Source organism: Danio rerio, chromosome 21, assembly GCF_049306965.1.
Source record: "Danio rerio strain Tuebingen ecotype United States chromosome 21, GRCz12tu, whole genome shotgun sequence".
In the NCBI taxonomy this organism is placed as follows: Eukaryota; Metazoa; Chordata; class Actinopteri; order Cypriniformes; family Danionidae; genus Danio; species Danio rerio.
In genome coordinates, this window is record NC_133196.1 from 22,994,881 (window position 1) to 23,015,511 (window position 20,631).

A 20,631-nucleotide genomic window follows, 5' to 3' on the forward strand; every position below is an offset into this window, starting at 1 on the left:
GTGTGTTAATTTTCTTCTGCTTATATTCTCCTCATGTCTATTGTCCTGTGCCAGTTCGTCCTTGTACATCACTGTGTGTCATCGTTTCTCTCTTTGTCCTGTCGTGTGTTTCAGCCCTGATCCCTACCAAGTTTGTTTGTTTGTTTATTTGTTTTGTTAATATTTTCCCCCTCGGGGTTGTTTATTTTGCTGTTTATTTTATTTTTATTAATAATTAATTTTCATTTATCTGCACTTGAGTCCTCGCTCCCTTTTTCCCCAAACCCCGATCGTGAACTGAGTAGTAGGCGGTTTGGACGTAGCCAGAGAATGTTCTCCAGTGATCTGCATAGGCTACAATGCTGATGATCATAACACCTGCTACCCTCCAAAGAATTTAATGTGAATATCTTATTTGTCTAAAACACTGTTTTTAAGACGAAAAAGAAATGTTGCAAAATTTCCAATCTGTTCAAGGCTTTAAGTGTAGGTAAGTTGTTTACCTGTAAAGAGGCCTACTGTAGTTTTTATACCTTTAGGGTTAATATTTGCTAGAAGTGTGCACTTGCACATATACTCATTCATTCATTCATTTTCTTTTCCCTTTAAAAAATCTGGGTTCGCCACAACGGAATGAACCGCTAACTTATCCAGCATATGTTTTACGCAGTGGATGCCCTTTCAGTCGCATCACTGGGAAACACCCACACATTCTCATTCACACAATACACTACAGACAGTTTAACTTTGCCTGCGCCCATACTATTATCACATAAAATACTATTAGTTGATATTTTTAATTGTAAAGTAACATGGGTATTTGAACAGTATTTTAGACAAATAATGAATTCACATTGAATACTTTGGAAGGTAGCAGGTGTTATGATCATCAGCCTCCTGTCCCTGATCTGGTTAAAATAAAATATGCAAATGATCCACATTCTTCTGATCTTTTGTTATACAAAAATACAGTACTTCTTAATGCAAATGTAGTTTTAGGTGCAGAGAATATATTAATGTTTGACCCATTAAATCTTGAAAAGCTGCTAAAATTCATTTTTGTTAAACAATCTGTCCAATCAAAGAATTAGAAATACCAAAAAGACATTTAAAAGATAAAATCATCTCATAATAATTTTTATTATTTTTTTTAATTTTTGGTGGTGAATAAGCACATATAGTTACTGACTTTAGATATCATTTCGATCTACGTTATGCCTGACAAAAGCTTCCTCATCGATTCTAGTTGTAAGAGAAACAAATATTAACCTTCTAGTTTATCATTTGGAAAAGTGGCAGAAGGTAGATTTTTGCAATGAATAATCTGTTGAATGCATCCCAATCATCAGAAATACAGAAGAAGACCTATTGGAAGTCACATAGACCCAAGATTCTCACAGAAATCAGTAAATTTTGATAAAGGAAAAAATCATGGTTTGGGTTACAATCAGTATGGGGGCTTGCGAGAGGTCTGCAGAGTGGATGGCAACATCAACAGCCTAAGTTGTCAAGACATTTGTGCTGCCCATTACATTACAAACCAAAGCCATACCTTACTGTCCTAATTAAATAATAAAAAATCTAGGCATGATCATTTTTTATTTAGGTAAAATGAGCATAATCTAGAGGCATTTGGCTTTCATATAAACCAATTCTGATACCATATGATCAACTAGAAGTCATGTTATTATTTGATGTTCCTAAAACTTCGATAGGAGACAAGATCTTTATCAGGTAGTGTACAGTCTCAATTACAACAATAATTTTCATGTCACATAATAGGTTTAAAACAATAAAAAACAAGTTGCTTCTTCTAGGGGCACAATGTGCTGTGAAAATGAAACATTGTAAACAAGATTTAACACAATTAAATGCATCAGCGTAATTTGCATCAGTAAGTTGAATTTATGTGTTTCAACTGTAATGTGTCATCACAACATATTAAATCAAATCAAGCGTAAAAATTTAAACCATTGATATTAAACGTGTAGCTCTATTATAACTGGTTTGACTTTATCTCTACCAAATGTGAAGTAATATTTGAACAGACAGAAGAATACCTGATCTCTCATACCATATATAAGAGGACTTAGGCACTTAGGAAGAATTACAAATACTACAAAGCAAATATACATTACATTTACTGCAGTTATGTAGTCAATAGATATATAAATAGCTTCTTGGACAACTCCAACTAAGATGGACATTGCACCAAGACCCAGCTGTATTAGATGCAGAAGAACAGTCTTATTAGCTTTTTTAGCTGACAGTTTATCACAAGCAGCAGTTTTTGCCACAGTTGCTATAGAGGCATAGGTAAAGATTATAACAAAAGACACCAACACAAAAAATATGCATGTGAAAGCTATGTCAATGCTCTTGTAGATCTGCAGTTTGAAAAGAGCAATTCTTGAGCAAAATGAATTCAGAACTGTGTTTGCAGGATCAATGGAATAAAAGATAATGATTTCAGACAAACACTGAATCAACCCCAAGACCCAAACAACACAGATAGCTGTGTGAGTTCTTTCAAAATTGGTAATTTCTGCATGTCTGAGAGGAAAACAGATGGCCACATATCTCTCCAGTGACATTAGAGATAGATTTAAGATAGAGACATGAAAGAGAGCTTTTCCAGCAATGACAAGAGCAAGACAGATGTTTCTGAATATTAAAATCCTACTGACAGCACATATGAACAAAACCACACTCATAAAAATATTTAATGTATCGACCCACAGCATGTGACCAAACAGAATATAGCGAGACATTTCCTGAAAAACAGCCTTTTTCCTCAAAGTGAAGATCATGACCCCGTTGACATAGAGGAAAACAACACTTGGTGTCACAATCAAAAATGCCTTTGTTGGTCCATTTTGATCAATCAGTCTCTGAGTAAGGTTAGATGCAGATTCATTAAAATTAGACATTTTCAGAAATGTCTAATTATTAACACATATTATGTTAACACTGATCAGAGTAACAGTGAAATCTACAAATTCCTTATTACTGCTATTCTTGAGTATGATCCTTCCTCACATGTTGTAGTCATAAAGAGAGCGAGAGAGAGAGAGAATGATTACAATGCTGTCAAATTATTACTCTTTAAATAGCTTCAACCTGAATCCCACTGTGAGTTTTGTGTGCGTGTGTGTGTGTGTGTGTGTGTGTGTGTGTGTGTATGAGAAATAAAATGGCCATGGTGAAAGAACAGTACATTTAACATTCTCTACTAATTTATGCAAACATATTCAAAATGGAATAAATCAATATGAAGCAAGTCTGCAAAACAGAAAAAGAAGACACCAATGTTATATATTTGTGATCTACTTACGACATAAATTATCAAATTACATCTATTTTGCAATTATTAATTAATCTTTTTAACTCAGTTTAAACAATTTCTGTAGTTTTTATTTAGAATATATTTAGCAAGGGTTTCAGTAACGTGTTAACCTAATTTCTGCATGATCAATGAAAACCATTAGTGCATGCAATGCACAAATATTATAATGCTTTCTGATGTATAGCAAACTTTGTATAAAATAATGTAAGGATGCACCGATATGTATTTTTGGGTCGATACCTATAACCGATATATCTTTTGATTTGGAGGCAGATAAAACATATTAGCGGATAAATATAAATATTTAAAAATGTATTACTTTTATACAGTGAACAACTGATTTCATTTTAAAAACTTCATAAAAATGTGAACTGATCCTAAAATAGCCACAAATAAATGATTTATTTTTGTTCACATAGCAAATCAACATGTAACTTGACTGTTGCATAAAAATAATAGGTTGAATGACAAAACTAGATTTAATTAATAAACAAGTTAAATAAATATATTTGAAATAAAATGAAATTGAAAATGAAAGAACTAAGAACTGACACATGTTCTCGAATTAAAGTGTTTCAGTAATGTACACTTGTTAGTCACTTGACACTTTTATTAACACACTCCTGCAAGATTCTCTCATTCTTACAAGGCAGGCAGATCTGTTCAATTAAGTAATTTATTGGCTTAAAGATATCGGCCTAATTCTGATATCGGCCCAATAACGATAACATTAAAAATAGTATTTATCAGGGGATTTCAGTATGGCCACCCATATATTGTGCATCTCTAAAATAATACATAGTAACAACCCAACATGGTCTGAATGTCTAACACAGATTAAACGGCAAAGTCATTAAAATAGCTTGAATACGAAATTGTACAAACCCAAAACAGAAAAAGTTTGGACTGGAAAACGCACATAAAAAATAGTAGAGATCTTTAAATGATCTAATATCAGTACCGATTGAATACCGATCTTGATACTTTTGTCAACCCTAACGATGCTCCCCAACCAACCTGATGGAGCTTGAAAAGACCAAAGTGCCCCAAAATAGGTGTTTCTTTGGTTTAGCATTGTAGCCAAAGGTGCTTTAAGACCTGTATTTAGCAAAGGCTGTGAATACTTGTGTCCATGTGATTTATAAAAATAAACTTCTAAAGATTTAAAAATATATATTTAACTTTGTCATTATGGGGTACTGTTCTTAAAAATGTGAGGGTATTGAATTGAATCCATTGGAATAAGACGTTTCATAACATAATACACTATGGAAAAAGTAAAATGCTGTAATTACTGCACAGATGCATTGTATGCTATGTTTATTTCTATAATCTTAGCAAAACCAAAACAACCCTCACATTTATCTTTTATATCACATTTCCTAGTGTGTTCATTGTTAAATTGAGAAAAGGAAATATCAACTAATTTTGATATATTATTTTATGAAAGTTGAAGGTCGATTTTCTCTGCTCAGTTTTTATATGGTGCCAATCATAGAAAGCAGGTAAAAGTAACACTGAGGCAGTGTTGTAGTAAGTAAAGTACAGTAGATTTACTCTACAAGTGTTATCTGACCAGTAGTGGTGACACATAAAGTAAACAAGATGAGGAAACCGCACAACTACAAATGTCTAACAGACATGCCCACAGATTAAATACAACTATTTTATCTTACTAGAGGGCGAGCAACTTCAAAGACATGATCACAATCTTTATATTATAATTTAATTTGCTTTATTTTTTCATATCTTTAATATATAAAGATGACGTCTATTTGAAGTTATCATTATGGTGATTAATGCTCCGCTGAATTGTCTTCTTGTTTTTTGGCATTGAATTTCCATTAATTGTTGAAATAACATGGTAACACTGCCATATACACATGAGAAATTAGCATTAGAGTGCATAAAACCACTATATATTTATTTTTATATATATTTGTATCAGAAAATCAACACTTTAGCAGCCTTAACTAGCATAAACCAGTCTGGATAAGAATAGCGATAGAGGAGAGACATCTCATTACATTTAAACAGTTTATTTTCTTTGACACTTTCTGAAGAAGAACAAACAGCCAATTCAAACTTCATTTAAAAAGTCAAACCAAAACAATATAAAAGGACTTTTACACAAATCTTTACAAATTTAGCAATTATGAAACAAATATCATATATCTGTGAAACAAACTATATTGTTAAAAAGGTTTAACAAGTCTGTATGCTTGTATTCTTTGCCTCAGTTATTTGTGATTGGTTGCAGTTTGATCATTAAAAATTATGGAGTATAATCTTTTAAACATGTAACTCTATGGTAACTGGTTTGACTTTACCTTTACCAAATGTAAAGTAGTATTTAAACAGACAGCAAAAGGCCTGATCTCTCACACCATATATAAGAGGACTTAGACATTTGGGGAAAATTATAAACACTAGGAAGCAAAAATACATTACATTTAGTGCAGTCAAGAAGTCAGTATAAACATAAATAGCTTCTTGGACAACTCCAACTAAGATGGAAGATGCGCCAAGACCCAGCTGTATTAGATGCAGAAGAACAGTCTTATTAGCTTTTTTGGCTGACAGTTTATCACAGGCAGCTGTTTTAGCCACAGCTGCTATAGAGGCATAAGTAAAGATTATAACAAAACACACTAACACAAAAAATATACACGTGAAAGTTATATCAAATTTCTTATATATCTGCAATCTGAACAGAGTAGTTCTTGAACAAAACAAATTCATTGCTATGTTTGTAGTATCAAAAGAATAAAAGATAATCATCTCAGACAAACACTGAATCAAACCCAAGACCCAAACAACACAGATAGCTGTGTGAGTCCTTTTAAAACTGGTGAATTCTGCATGTCTGAGAGGAAAACAGATGGCCACATATCTCTCCAGTGACATTAATGCTAGATTTAAAGTTGAGACCTGAAAGAGAGCTGTTGCAGCAATGAGAAGAAGAAGACAGACATTCTTCATAATTAAAATCCTACTGACAGCACATATATACAACACCACACTCATAAAGAGATTGAGAGTATCGACCCAAAGCATGTGACCGAAGAGAATATAGCGGGATGTTTCCTGAAAAACAGCCTTTTTCCTCAAAGTAAAGAGCATGACCCCATTGACATAGAGGAAAATAACACATGGTGTCACAAACAAAAATGCCTTAGTTGGTGCATCTTGATCCATCAGTCTCTGAGTAAGGTTAGATGCAGATGCACTTAAATTAGACATTTTTAGAAAAATATCAATATATAATTAAACACAGATGCTGTTAACAATGAACAGAGTTCCTTGTAATCCTCTGCTAATCTTTGCCATCACATGATGAAAAGAGAATGATTAGAGTGCTGTCAGAGTATCACCCATTAAATATCTTCCAAATGAATCCCATTGGGTGTTTTGTGTGTGCATGCTCACTAGATTGATGAACATTATGTGGACCTGTGCACATTCCTCATATCATTCAGGTTTCTGGCCGTCACACTGTATTATGAGACTTAAAGATGCCTGCAATTCAAATCGTAGAATAAACATAATTTAATGTTTTGCAATTGTAAACGTTCAGAATGTTTTCTTCAATAGTTGGGTTTAGGAGATAAAAATAGTGATTTATTTATTGTATTGTACATATTACATTGAAAGGACAGAACAAAAAATGCTGTTACTATTGGGTAAATGTGTTGTTTTAAACATTAATTAACTTCCACATTAATGGAATAAAATGCCTATTTTTTATAAAAATATGCAGCTCCACTATAACTTTGATTGGTAGCTGAATCTGGTATAATATCTTTCGGACCTGTTTAAGCTAACTGACTGTATTAATGATGTTAAAGACTGGATGACCAACAATTTTTTTCTATTAAACAAAGTCAAAACAGAATTATTACTTATTGGGCCTAAATCCTGTACACAGCAAATCTCACAACTCTTCTGGAGGTTCTATCTAACTCTTTGGCTCCCTAAGTTTTCCTCAGACTAATTGGTTCTCAGCTTAGACTTAGTGCTTGGAGCCCACTGAGCTACTTTGGACCCTAAAGGCAAGTACTCTATCTAGGTCTGTTGACCTATTGGCTCCACCTTGGCTTTGTCTCCCTTGTCTCCACTAGTGTCCATCACCCTGTACTCTGATGTCACTATGGTTCACCTTGTTTTACTATGTTTTGCTTTTTGTTTCCCATGTTGCATTTGATGCCATAGTTACTTTGGCCCCGTTTCTAGATTGATTGAATTTTTTTACCTATTTATTTATGCTTCATCACTTCTTGTTCAGTATTGTCTATTCTGCTTCTTTTTTTCAAATGAATAAAGTAAAGCTATGTTCCATTTGGGCTTTCCTGACCCCTGGCACTCCGTTGATGTGCCCAAAAGAGCAGTTTCCATTACATTTTTACAGTTTACAGACGTGTTCTCCCCCCAACGCGGTCACACTGACTTAATTCGGCCCCACATCGAGACCGAACTGGGCACGGTTGTTAGGACCCGACTGTATTGCTTGCCTGAACATTAAAAAAGTGGTTTAGGAACAATTGATAAAAATCCTGTAAATGGGAGTAGTAGAAGAATCCCGCAGTGACTGGGCCAGCCTGATTGTTTTGGCACCCATGACAAAAGGCTCAGTCCTGAGTACTGCAAATTAAACACTGTGTCGCAGTTTGATGCATATCTGATGTCGCGGGTTGACATGTTGCTCGACCGGTCAGGTGCTGCTCACTGCTATTCAACATTGGATCTGACAAAGGGATATTGTCAGATTCCCTTAACTCCTCTTTAACGAAAAAATTATTGGCTTTACTACGCCGTTTGGCTTACACCAAATCGTGACACTTCCATTCAGGTTGTTCAGGGCACTGACCATTTTCCAGTTCCTGATGGATAAAATACTGGCCCGTCACTCGGCATATGCTGCTGCTTATTGGATGATATTATCATATATGGTAATGATTGGCAGTGGGATATGCAACATGTGCGGGCAGTGTAATCATCACTAAGGCAGGCCTGGCTTACAGCCAACCAGAGGAAATGTGCTATTGGATATATGGAGGTGAGGTATCTGGGCTTCCATTTGGGTCATGGGAAGGTGCAGCTCCAACTTGATAAAACTGCATTCATTGCAACCTGTCCAAGACCAAAGACAAAAAAGGAGGTAAGAACCTTGTCAGCTCCCTGACTAATCTTACTAAAAAGGGGGGACCAGATACCGTCCAATGGTCGGAACAGTGCCAACAGGCCTTCACACTGTGGTTAAGGCTGCACACTGCGGGGGGCCGCTATTGCATGCTCCTAACTTTGCTCTTCCCTTTCTGTTACAAACAGATGCATCTGAACAGAGTCTGGGGCGGTTCTCTCCCAGGAGGTGGACTGTCTAACCGAGAGGCTAAGTACAGCACTATAGAAAGGGAATGTTTGGCGATATGGTGAGCTATCCTTACCCCCTGCTATTTTCTCCTGGGCTTAGAATTTGTCCTCTGTCCGGCCCATGCTCCACCATCGCTCCACCGCATGAAGGATACTAACGTGCAGATCATCCACTGGTATCTTGCGTTACAGCCATTTAAGTTCAGGATGGTCCAGGGGCCAGGGCCGGGGCCTGTGCTATGCTCTAAGAATTACTGCAAAAATAAAGAAAAATATTACTTACCTTATCGCTGTCCCTGTCTTCTTCTTCCTAAAACAAGGGACCTTTCTACACCGGTCAATTGGGATGAAATTAGCTCAGTGTCAAAAACTCTTGTTGCTCCATGCTCCCTAACTCGGATTTACGTGCACTTTTTCTATTCTGCAAGTAAGTTTCCCACTCAGCAAACCGTAGAGAATTCCTCTGAGGCCCCCAGCACCCAACTAGGCGGAGTGGTTGAGTGCCTGGCTCAGTGTGATGTCTGGTTTGCCCGTTTGGTCTACTCACATACTGGGGTTTGGTGCCAGCTATGCACGGTCCCCTTTGGTGATGCCATATGTTTATATGCTTATATGCATATGCTTAGGAGTGTTCCCCCTGACCAGACGGACCCCTGTCTTCCCTACCCACTAACTAGCTTATCACATGTAGCACTCCCCCTCATTAGGGCTAGGGCATCAAGTCTCCCCTCTTGGGGAGGAGGTGGTCTCTGCAGCGTCCTTTACCTTCGGGGACTGGCACGCTTTCCCAACGTAGTGTCGTATTTCTAAAAATCCCTAGACTATATTAGCTAGGTAAAAACACATGTACGACCCCCAATCTAAATTCTATTAATCAATCCCATGTAATGGTAATATTCTGGGCCTAGGGATGTCTGTGCGCTCATGGAAGCTGGGAAAATGAACATCAGTAGCGTGATAGGCTTAGCAGCTGTGGCATTTTTCATACATACCCATATGTCTGGAAGACACACATTGGAGTTCTCATAAGAAAAGGAACGTCCTGGTTGCGTCTGTAACCCACAATCCCTGAATAGGGAACGGAGACATGTGTCTCCACTCCCACAGCACCTGAGTCTCCAGCTGTTAGCTAAGTGATCGGCTCTTCAGCAGGCATATTATAGAGGCTCACTCCACAGCGGGCACTGCTATAACGCTAATGCGTTGAGTAATGCGTTACAAAAGTAATGTATTACAGTAATGTATTACATTTTCCTGTAACGCAGTAGTGTAAGGCATTACTAATACATTTTCAGTAATATTTTACTCGGTACATGTTTAGTAACGCGTGCGTTACAACAAACTTTTCGCCTGCAAGACATTAACAAATAAAAAAATACCGCTGTTCTATTTCCTGTTCGTGGTTAGTGAATTTATGCGCCTGTTGTTATTAGTCTCCCTCTGGCTATGGGACCTTTTTACTTTGAAAGCGGAATGATTTCAGCTTCTGAGCTCAAGGTTCGGGGCTATTGGCTCAGTCCGGTTCACAGTAAAGTTAAGTCCTGACGCGCAGCGGAAAAGCGGCAAATAGATGAAAATGGCAGAAGACAGTGCATTCGCGAGATGGACGTAAGTATGGCGTTATTTCACTGACAAATGTCGTAAGCTCATTCATGTACTACGAGTGAGTGAACGTGCCGGTTTTCTCTGTGGACAAAACTCCTCGCGTTCACTCAACATTGGCTGGGCTGCTCATGTGCTAACGACCTGCTCTCGCTTCGTCAGATGATGCAGACTCACAATCTGTGCCTTGTGTTTCCTCTTCCTTTCGTGCTGTTGCTCTTCAGAGATCCTCCTATTTAATTGTTATCCCAAGAATGTTCATATGGTTTATATATTGCTACACTATTTACCTACAGGTTAAGATAAAATCTATAATAAATACTAGTGTTTTTAAGTGTAAGGTATACTGCCTATGTTTTAGGTTAGTATTTACAATGAATGCTTAAGCATACTGTCGTATTAAGAATAGTGAACTCATAAAATGAAATATAAAGTGTAGTTTTACTACAGTAAAGTGTGGTGAATTGTAGTACAATATACCCTATATTGTAAAAAACTAAGCACTGGATCATTTGTTTATATTACACTTGTTGTGTTACCATAGCAACTATAGTATTACCACAACAGAGTAATTGAAGTACTTAATGACAATATGTGTGTTCAGGGGCCCTGTGGAACAGTTTCTTCTCAAAATGAAGTGGATAACAGGGAAAATGTCCTCCATAATCACATCAACAATGTGGAAGACAACAGACACTAGTTCACTTTAGTTGCCATGATAAAATGTGATTGATAATGAGATTTATTTAAAGAGTGAATAGTACAGTAGGCTATAATACCTTATCAAGTGTTTCTATTAGTTACATTTCTGCTTGCGTTAGTTTTTATTTTTGTCTAAATGTTTTTTATTTGATTAGTATGGTGCACCTTTTGGATGTTTAACAAATGTTTTTTCAAATAAAACTTATTCTTTACATCTAACGTCTATTCTCTGCATCTTTAAGTGTTTAAAACTGGAAATATCTCATCATATAACATACAGCCAAAAATGTTATTGTTTATTAGATAAGAAATTATAAGTCAATTTTAGTATTTTGGTTATTGTAAATAAACAGTGTACTAATATAATTCATATCAAAAAGCTTGAAAGAAAGAGGGAACACAAGACACATATTGTGAGTCTGCATATAATCTCACTGAGAGAGCAGTGTACTGAGAGCATGCAAGAAAATTTGTGCGTGAGCAATGCATATTTGAGAGATTGTGAGAATTTGTGCACGAGCAGCATTTTTATTTTACTGTTATTTTAAATAACAGTAATTAGTAATCTGTAATGTATTACAGTTTGGAAGTAACTTGTACAACACTGCTAATGACTAATCAGTATGAGCTGTTGAGCCGAGCTTCGCCAGCTCATTTGGCTTTCATCTTGGATTCACATCTTGCACCCTTAAACCTCTTCAAATGATCCAAAATGCTGCAGTTTTTCTGGTCTTCAATGAGCCCAATAGGGCCAATGTCAAACTTCTCTACATTTTCAGATAATTACAAATTGAATGCTTGAGTAGTACAGCACAGGGAGTTCCTGTCACAGGTTTGATAGGCTTTTCTGAAGGACTATAATCTAAATTTGGAACAGGCATGTGTTGTTACTGTTCCAAAACAACTGTAAAAGGACAAACTTATTTATCAGTAAAGTGAACATAAATAATTAATGTGATCATTACCTTTGAAGCAGAGGAGAGTTTCAGTGGGGTTGTTTGTCATGATACTCAAGAGCTTCAAAGTCACGAAAAACATTTTTAAATCTCACAGAAGTATAATATAATGATGTTGTTTGGTCATGACACTGTGTACATGCCATTATTGGTCTGGAACCTTAAACAAAATTATTCATTAGTTAAAGAATAATAAAATAAAACAGACTTGAAACACACCTGTATGATGAATGCATAGGGTTTTGCTCCTCAAAATTCTTAAATGTTTATTTTTTTCAAACAATTTATTATACATTTTGCTTAAGTGATTAATGAACTGAATGTTCATGTATTGTTAAGGTATGATCACAGGTTACAAATGTGAGGTGGAAGTACATATTTCATTTAATTCATTTATTCATTTAATTTCCTTTGGCTCAGTCCCTTTATTCAAAAGGAGTTGCCACAGCGAAATGAACCACCAACTTATCCATCATATGTTTTACACATGCGAAAGCTCTTCCAGGTGTAACCCAATACTGGAAAACACCCATACACTCTCACATGTACACTCATACACTACGGCCAATTTAGTTTTTTATATTCACCTATAGTGCATGTTTTTGGACTGTGGGAGAAACCAAAGCACCTGGAGGAGACCCTCGCGAACATGGGGAAAACATGCAACTTCCACACAGAAATGCCAACTGACCCAACCGGAACTCAAACCAGCAACCTTCTTGCTGTAAGTCAACAGTGCTAACCATTGAGCCACTGTGCCGCCACATATTTTATTCAATATGAGTGGAATATAAGTGATGTCATACAAAAAAAAAAAAACATTTTGTTTGTGAGAATGAATTAGATATAAACATATTTATACATAAACAGATTATACAATTAACATTTTCAGTTACAGATTTTAGAACAATTAATTTTACAAAACAGTTCACTCTATTTTCTGCACTGCAGCAGATCAATAAGAAGCAAGTCTACTGTCCAAATCACAAAGAGTACAAAAAACTGTCTAAATGAAAACATTGTGAACACATAGTAATTTAGCAATTACATAATTTTTGTCATATGACCATGTGCAACAGGTTGGTTGTTTTAGCATGATTTAGAAATTCTTTACAAGTTGCACACTCAGATTTTCCTCATGTACAAGAACATATAGGCGACGTAGTGGCGCAGTAGGTAGTGCTGTTGCCTCACAGCAAGAAGGTCACTAGTTTGAGCCTGGGCTGAGTTAGTTGGCATTTCTGTGTGGAGTTTGCATGTTCTCCCCACATCTGTGTGGGTTTCCTTCGGGTGCTCCAGTTTCCCCCACAGTCCAAAGACATGCAGCACAGTTGAAATGGATAGGCTAAATTGTCCGTAGTGTATGAATGTGAATGAGAGTGTACGGATGTTTCCCTGAGATGGGTTGAAGCTGGAAGGGCATCCACTGCGTAAAATATATGCTGGATAAATTGGCGATCCATTCCGATGTGGCAACTCCAGATTAATAAAGGGACTAAGCCGAAAATAAAATGAATGAATGACAAGAACGGATACAATATATTTTAACAGAGTGCCATTGCTATTTTTTTTTTTATTGTTACTATGCATGTTGCTCTTTAATAACTGGATTAACTGTACCCCCTTTACCAAATGTAAAGTAATACATAAATATACAACTGAAAGCCTGGTCTCTCATGCCATAAATAAGAGGACTTAGACATTTGGGGAAAATTATAAATACTAAAAAGCAAAAATACATCACATTTACTGCTGTCATTAAGTCAGTATTAACATAAATGACTTCTTGAATAACTCCAGCTAAGATGGATGATGCACCAAGACCCAGCTGTATTAGATGCAGAAGAACAGTCTTATTAGCTTTTTTGGCTGACATTTTATCACAAGCAGCTGTTTTAGCCACAGCTGCTATAGAGGCATAAGTAAAGATAATAATAAACCATACTACTACAAATAACATACATGTGAAAGCTATATCGAGTTTATTGTAGATCTGCAGCCTTAAAAGAGTCGTTCTTGAACAGAACAAATGCATTGCTATGTTTGTAGTATCAATGCAATAGAAAATAATAGTCTCAGACAGAGGCTGAATCATACTTATGATACAGACAACACCAATAGCTATATGTGTTCTTTCAGAACTGGTAAATTCTGCATGTCTGAGAGGAAAACAAATGGCCACATATCTCTCCAGTGACATTAAAGACAGATTTAAAGTAGCAACCTGATATAGAGATGTTGCAGCAATGAGAAGCAAAAGACAAACGTTCTTCATTATTAAAATCCTACTGACAGCACACATATACATCACCACACTAATAAAGAGATTGAGAGTATCGACCCAAAGCATCTGACCAAACAGAATATAGCAAGACGCCTGCTGAAAAACAGCCTTTTTCCTCAAAGTGAGGATCATGACCCCGTTGACATAGAGGAAAACAACACATGGAGTCACAATCAAAAATGTCCTCACTTCTGTATACTGATCCATGAGTCTTTGAGTGTTGTTAGATGTAGATTCATTTAAATTAGACATTTTCAGAATTAAAAAAAGATGACCAAATTTATCACAGATGCTGTTATAGAACCCTGAATATAGAACAATTTGCAAGCCTCTGAATCTGTAATCTGTGTGCTGCAGGTGCTGGGTGCTTCTGAAGATAGATACCAGAGCATCACATTTTAAATACTATCAAACTGAATCCCAGAGGGTTGTTTATGTATGTGCAACAAAAAGCATGCCACAATAGCAAAATACACTTAACCAGAGTTTTAACACTTGAATATGTTTCATTAAAAAATATGAACAGTATAAGAAGGGGTGTAGAATAAAGGTAAAATAAGTGTAAAGCAAAGCACGAACACATTACTCTGCACCCAAACACAATCAAGCCTTTCAAAAACTGTGTATTGACCACCAAAAAAAAAAAAAAAAAATTGAGGGAGGGATCTGGAGATTTTAAATTATACCCATTTTAATATGTTTTAAAACACAATTTCTTGTTGTTATGGTAAAACTGATTTTTCAGCAGCCACTACATAGTGGCTACATTTTTTAGTGTTTTCTGTCCAGTGCCTCAATGTGGTGGAGGCTTCTCCAATTTCCCATACTGTGGTATGTAGTGCATTCCTTGCTACCCCTCTCACAGTCACTGAGGCCTCTCTCGTCATGGCCAATGAGGCCTTTCCCATAGAAGCCATTGCTGACTCCCTCATCTTGGGTACATAGGCCTTCTTTTAGTGCTGCATGGCCACACAGGCATTCTTATCTCCTTTTGTCAGTCACTAGATGTTTTTCCACTCTCTCCAGGCTAAGATATAGGGCTTTCACCGGCTGTAGCAGCAGTGAGGCCAAAATCATGCCACATTTCCACTGTACGCACAGTAGCTCACAGTACAGCATGAAAACCCCAACGTAAAAATGGCCCGCACCAATCAAAGATCCCAACCCTCACAGTTCAGTGGAGAACAAGAACAAGCCCAAATCAGAAAATGTTGGGACAGTATGGAAAATGCTAATAAAAAAAAAGAAATTAGTGATGTCCAAATTTACAGTCCCTTTATTAATAAGCGATCGCCACAGCGAAATGATCCACCAACTTATCCAGCATATGTTTTACACAGCAGATACCCTTCCAGCTGCAACTCAGTACTAGAAAACATCCATACAAACTAAATCCCACACATACACGATGGCTATTTTAGATTATTCGATACACCTATATTGCATGTTTTTGGACTGCGGGGAAAACCAGATCACCCGGAGGAAACCCATGCCAACACAGGGAGAATATGCAACCTCCACACAGAAATGCCAACTGACCCAGCCAGGTCTTGAACCAGTGACCTTGCTGTAAGGTGACAGGGCTCACCACTGAGCCACTGTGTCACACAGAATAGAATATATAAATATTACATATTTTAACATAACATGAAAACAAATGATATATTTTCTAGTTCCTCTGAAAGGCCCGTCCTCAAGTGACTCTGATTGGTCTTGTGTCATAATGTGCTGCGATTTGCAGAGCGCCTCCACTTCAAGCCCGTACCTCATGCCCGCTCTCTAAAAAAAAATCTGACAAGTGTCTGTAACGAGTGAAAATGGGGTGCGGCTCCTTTAAGAGAGTGTGTGTGTGTGCCATTGTGTGTCTTTACGTGTGTGGGAGTGTTTATGTGTGTGCATGTGTAACACGAGAAGCGCATGTGCGCGGGAGCGATGTATATTTTTCTTTTTCTCTGATGCTCGGATAAGGTTATTTTCTGTAATATATCATGACAGAAGAATAAAGCACAAGATGTGGGATGCAACCTGTGTGAGCCTTGATTTTTTTTTTTGCTGCTACAGGAGTCAGGAGAACTCTCCTTTTTTTTTAACGCAACACATTACACAAAGTCTTTCACATATATCCAGAATATGCAGGTGCAAGTAATATGAATCATCCACATATCTTTTGGGACTTCCTTATCTGAGATGTAAAACGCATGGCAAAGCTGCCTATAGAGAAACAATGCAAAGTCGCGCACACACATTGAGAGAGGCTGCACGCGCTGGTGAAATATGTGCGTGTGTTTTTATAGCAGTTTTAACTGATAAATATGAATTTGAAGCTAAATCGTTAGCAGTGGCGAACAGCACTTCCCGTTGTTTACATCTTTGCTACACCATACTGTTAAGGCCAGACACTGTACATGTCATTATCAATTTTAACAAATAAAAACACTTTCAGGTCGTGGCTCAGAGTTCACAGCGTCTCCTTGTAGCTGATCCATCTTTGACGAGATTTTAGCCGAATCCAGCACTGAACTGGGAGAGATTCTGGAATCAATTTTGTCAAATCATGCTTGCTGTGTATTTATAATTCTCCGGAACATAATTAATGTTAAACTGTAAGCACTTCTGTCTTTGTGTCTTTTTCCTTTGGAAGACCAAATACAGAAACAGAGAAGCTCAGTGGAAATAGCAGCGTTTGGCCGGAATTTTAGCTCTCTCGGCTGTAACATTGCTGTACATCTGGCCATGGCCCTTAGCTGCGCAGTGTGTGTGTGCGGTAAAAGTACATTTGTGATCTCACAAGGCCCAGAAGTATTTTTTTGCAGTCCCCAAAATTTGTTAATTGTAGGCTTTGCTAAGCTAACTCTGTAAAAACCAAGGTCTCCCTTTGCATTCAACTTTGAGCATTTTACATTCAGTGATGTTGTTTATGTTCACACAGCTACATTACACATCAACTAAAGTTTAAAATATGATATCGTAGTGGACCACCCTTTTAAATTATTTGGTGTGACAGCTAAATATATTTTTAATAAACAAAAATCTTAAAAAGACTTATTTTATCCTGCTTTCCCTTCTGTCTTCCATCATCTGTATGGCCCATAATGCATCTCATTATGCGGGCCTATGTCTTCTCGGGTGTGAATCATTTTATTAGCAGAGATAGTTCATGCCTCGCATACAGCCATCGTCTAGTTTCTGTGTTTAAGAAAATCTAAATCAATATATTGTTTTCTGTTAGCAAGTAAACAAGATTATTTTCACAAATTTTGAAGCAAAAACTTTAGTGTGCTGATGCAGAGGCGTCAATGAAAGGATCCTTCAACAGTGTCCACCCTCCTCATATGAAGACTGACAAGAGTAAAGATATTTGACTTGACCTGCAGGACTAAGACAGATGAGAGTTTTGACATTCAGCTTGACCTGTATGATATACCACACTTTCTAAGAAGTACTATCTTCAATTTATTGCTTCCCACAACCACACTGCCACCCTTCCAATCAGTCTCTTTTAGACGCAATCTGTGCACTCTGTCCTCTACTTTTCCTCTAGACACAGTCTGTGCTCATTTTCCTCCACTTCACCTTAACTGTTTTATACTATCTTCCCTCACACAGCAAGTTCTTACTTTTTGATGCTAATACTGCAACACAAACATTCTGTTGCACTTTAACGGTCTAGACCTTTCCTCTCTCCACCAGGCCAATGCACTTTTCTCCCTCTAACCCATGACTATCCACAGAGAACTTAATCAGTAAAATAAAAAGCATAATCTTTTTATGATGAGTAAAAGTCTTTGTGCATGTTTATTGAATAACCCATCTCAGGTTACTATAGTAGAAGAATGTAAATTATGATATGCATTTGTTTTATTGGAAAACATGTCTTTTCACAAAAAAGACTCATACAGATGCTGATAAAGATCAGGGACTGGCTAAAATGGGTATTTTTGAATTGGTCAGTGTATGTCTAGTAGATAAATCCCATTCCTACAATAGGTAAAATCCAAACATTACCCCTAAAACCACTGAAAACTTTATTAACTTTTATTATTTTAAAAAAGTTAGATCAATAAGAAAAATGCAGCATGCAGTTGAATTACATAAATACATTTGTTTCAAACAAGCATATGCATTACACAAAAAACAGAAAAAAAGGCTCTAAATTAAAAAAAGAATTTACTCTATTGTTTTCAAAAAGGAGTAGATCAAAAGCAAGGTTGCAAAAAGCTTTTGTCCAAAAGACAAAGTACAACATTTTTTTCAAATATAAAACATGATTTTTAAATGTTGCATGGTCAGTGTTAAAAATATATCATACCAACAAAACAAAACAAAAACAGTTTTCCATATCAGCTAACTGACTGTTTTTTTTTTTTTTTTTTTGCAACAGGTCATTTGTATTAGTGCACTTCAAATTCAGAATATTTTCACAACAAATTATTAATTTCTTGTAACCAATAATTTTGTCTAACGTTTTATCTTCATGTACACATATTCAGTATAACTAAATTAAGTTTCATACTAAGAGCTATTTTTAAATGATTGCTACTAAGCATTGCTCTATGATAACTGGTTTAACTGTACCACCTTTACCAAATGTAAAGTAATGTATAAATATACAACTGAAAGTCTGGTCTCTCGTACCATATATAAGAGGACTTAGAAATTTGGGAAACATTATAAGCACTAAAAAGCAAACATATATAGCATGTAATGCTGTCATTAAGTCAGTATTAACATAAATAACTTCTTGGATAACTCCAGCTAAGATGGATAACGCACAAAGACCCAGCTGTATTAGATGCAGAAGAACAGTCTTATTGGCTTTTTTGGCTGACATTTTATCACAGGCAGCTGTTTTAGCCACAGCTGCTATAGAGGCATAAGTAAAGATAATAACAAAACTTACTAAAGTAAAAAACATGCTTGTGAAAGCTATATCGAGTTTATTGTAGATCTGCAGCCTAAATAGAGTAGTTCTTGAACAGAACAAATTCATTTCTATGTTTGTAGTATCAATGCAATAAAAAATAATAATCTCAGACAGAGACTTAATCATACCTAAGATACAAATAACACCAATAGCTATGTGAGTTCTTTCAGAACTGGTGAATTCTGCATGTCTGAGAGGAAAACAGATGGCCACATATCTCTCCAGTGACATTAATGACAGATTTAAAATAGAGATGTGATAGAGATATGTTGCAGCAATGAGAAGAAAAAGACAAACATTCTTCATAATTAAAATCCTACTAATAGCACATAAATACAACAACACACTCATAAGGAGACTGAGAGTATCGACCCAAAGCATCTGACCAAACAGAATATAGCGAGACGTCTGCTGGAAAACAGTCTTTTTCCTCAAAGTGAAGATCATGACTCCGTTGACATAGAGGAAAATAACACATGGTGTCACAAGCAAAAATGTCTTCAATGGTACATATTGATCCATCAGTCTCTGAGTGTTGTTAGATGTAGATCCATTCAAAGAAGACATTTAAAAAAACACAATGGTCAAATTAATCACAGAAGCTGTTTTAGAGTACAGAACAGAGTACAATCTGCAAATCTACAGTATGTGCTGCAGATGCTAGGTGCTTCTGAAGATAGATACCAGAGCGTCACATTTTAAATACTGTCAGACTTAATCCCAGTGGGGGGTTTACGTGTGTACATCAAAAAGCATTCCATAATAGCAAATGTAGCTGAATTGATTGTGAATTATTGACTGTGAATTAATTCTGATAACAGAATTGTGAATTCATCACAGTTTAAGGGACATTTTCTTGGTTCTTTTGTTTACTATATCAACACCTGATAGTAAATTTATTTAAAACAGAAAGCCAACTGTCCTTAAATAGCTGTAGGATAAAGCTAAAGTAAGTAAACATATAAAACCTATAGTGAAAAAGTTACATTGCATCGAAACCCAATCAAGCCAAAAAAAAAAAAAAAAAGCCAAAAAAGTTGATGGACCACCCCTTTAAAAAAACATAGCGTTGGTCAGATCAAATGTAGCACATTCTCAAGGTGAATGTGTACCTTGACTCAAAGGGTCAAACAACAACAACAAAAAAAGGTCAAGAATCTTGGTGTTATTCCAGAGTCAGAAAAGGGTTTCAGTAATTATGTCAAAGCAGTAACTAAATCAGCATACTATCATCTCAAAAACATTGCAAGAAGAATATGCTTTGTTTCCAGTAAAGACTTAAGAGAAACTTGTCACCAGCAGCGTGGATTACTGTAATGGACTCCTCACTGGCCTTCCCAAAAAGGCAGTCTGACAGTTTTAGCTCATCCAGAACTCTGCTGCCAGGATTCTGACCAGAACCATAAAATTGGAGCACATCACATCTGTCCTCAGGTCTTTACACTGACTCCCAGTTACATTTAGAATA

The 20,631-nt window shown here is 36.4% G+C and overlaps 4 protein-coding genes across 4 annotated transcripts; all 4 read right to left on the reverse strand.

Moving 5' to 3' along the window:
• Window positions 1–1,825: 1,825 nt before the first annotated feature.
• Window positions 1,826–3,035, reverse strand: LOC137488865 (odorant receptor 131-2-like). Its single transcript, XM_068216180.2, has one exon. The coding sequence runs from the start codon at window positions 2,907–2,909 to the stop codon at window positions 1,959–1,961; it is 951 nt and encodes a 316-aa protein (XP_068072281.2). The 5' UTR covers window positions 2,910–3,035; the 3' UTR covers window positions 1,826–1,958.
• A 2,531-nt stretch (window positions 3,036–5,566) lies between these two features.
• On the reverse strand, window positions 5,567–6,624 carry or93a2 (odorant receptor, family 93, subfamily A, member 2). Its single transcript, XM_017352937.4, has one exon. The coding sequence runs from the start codon at window positions 6,566–6,568 to the stop codon at window positions 5,618–5,620; it is 951 nt and encodes a 316-aa protein (XP_017208426.2). The 5' UTR covers window positions 6,569–6,624; the 3' UTR covers window positions 5,567–5,617.
• Window positions 6,625–13,537: 6,913 nt separating this feature from the next.
• On the reverse strand, window positions 13,538–14,491 carry or93a9 (odorant receptor, family 93, subfamily A, member 9). The gene has a single exon (XM_009295389.4). It carries the CDS (start codon window positions 14,489–14,491, stop codon window positions 13,538–13,540), a length of 954 nt encoding a protein of 317 aa, XP_009293664.2.
• A 1,560-nt stretch (window positions 14,492–16,051) lies between these two features.
• On the reverse strand, window positions 16,052–19,812 carry or93a8 (odorant receptor, family 93, subfamily A, member 8). Its single transcript, XM_017352930.4, has one exon. The coding sequence runs from the start codon at window positions 19,728–19,730 to the stop codon at window positions 18,765–18,767; it is 966 nt and encodes a 321-aa protein (XP_017208419.2). The 5' UTR covers window positions 19,731–19,812; the 3' UTR covers window positions 16,052–18,764.
• Window positions 19,813–20,631: the final 819 nt, after the last annotated feature.

Coding starts and splice junctions, on each gene's coding strand:
- LOC137488865 (XM_068216180.2), bottom strand. CDS start 2,909: ATGTCTAATTTTAATGAATCTGCATCTAACCTTACTCAGAGACTGATT.
- or93a2 (XM_017352937.4), bottom strand. CDS start 6,568: ATGTCTAATTTAAGTGCATCTGCATCTAACCTTACTCAGAGACTGATG.
- or93a9 (XM_009295389.4), bottom strand. CDS start 14,491: ATGTCTAATTTAAATGAATCTACATCTAACAACACTCAAAGACTCATG.
- or93a8 (XM_017352930.4), bottom strand. CDS start 19,730: ATGTCTTCTTTGAATGGATCTACATCTAACAACACTCAGAGACTGATG.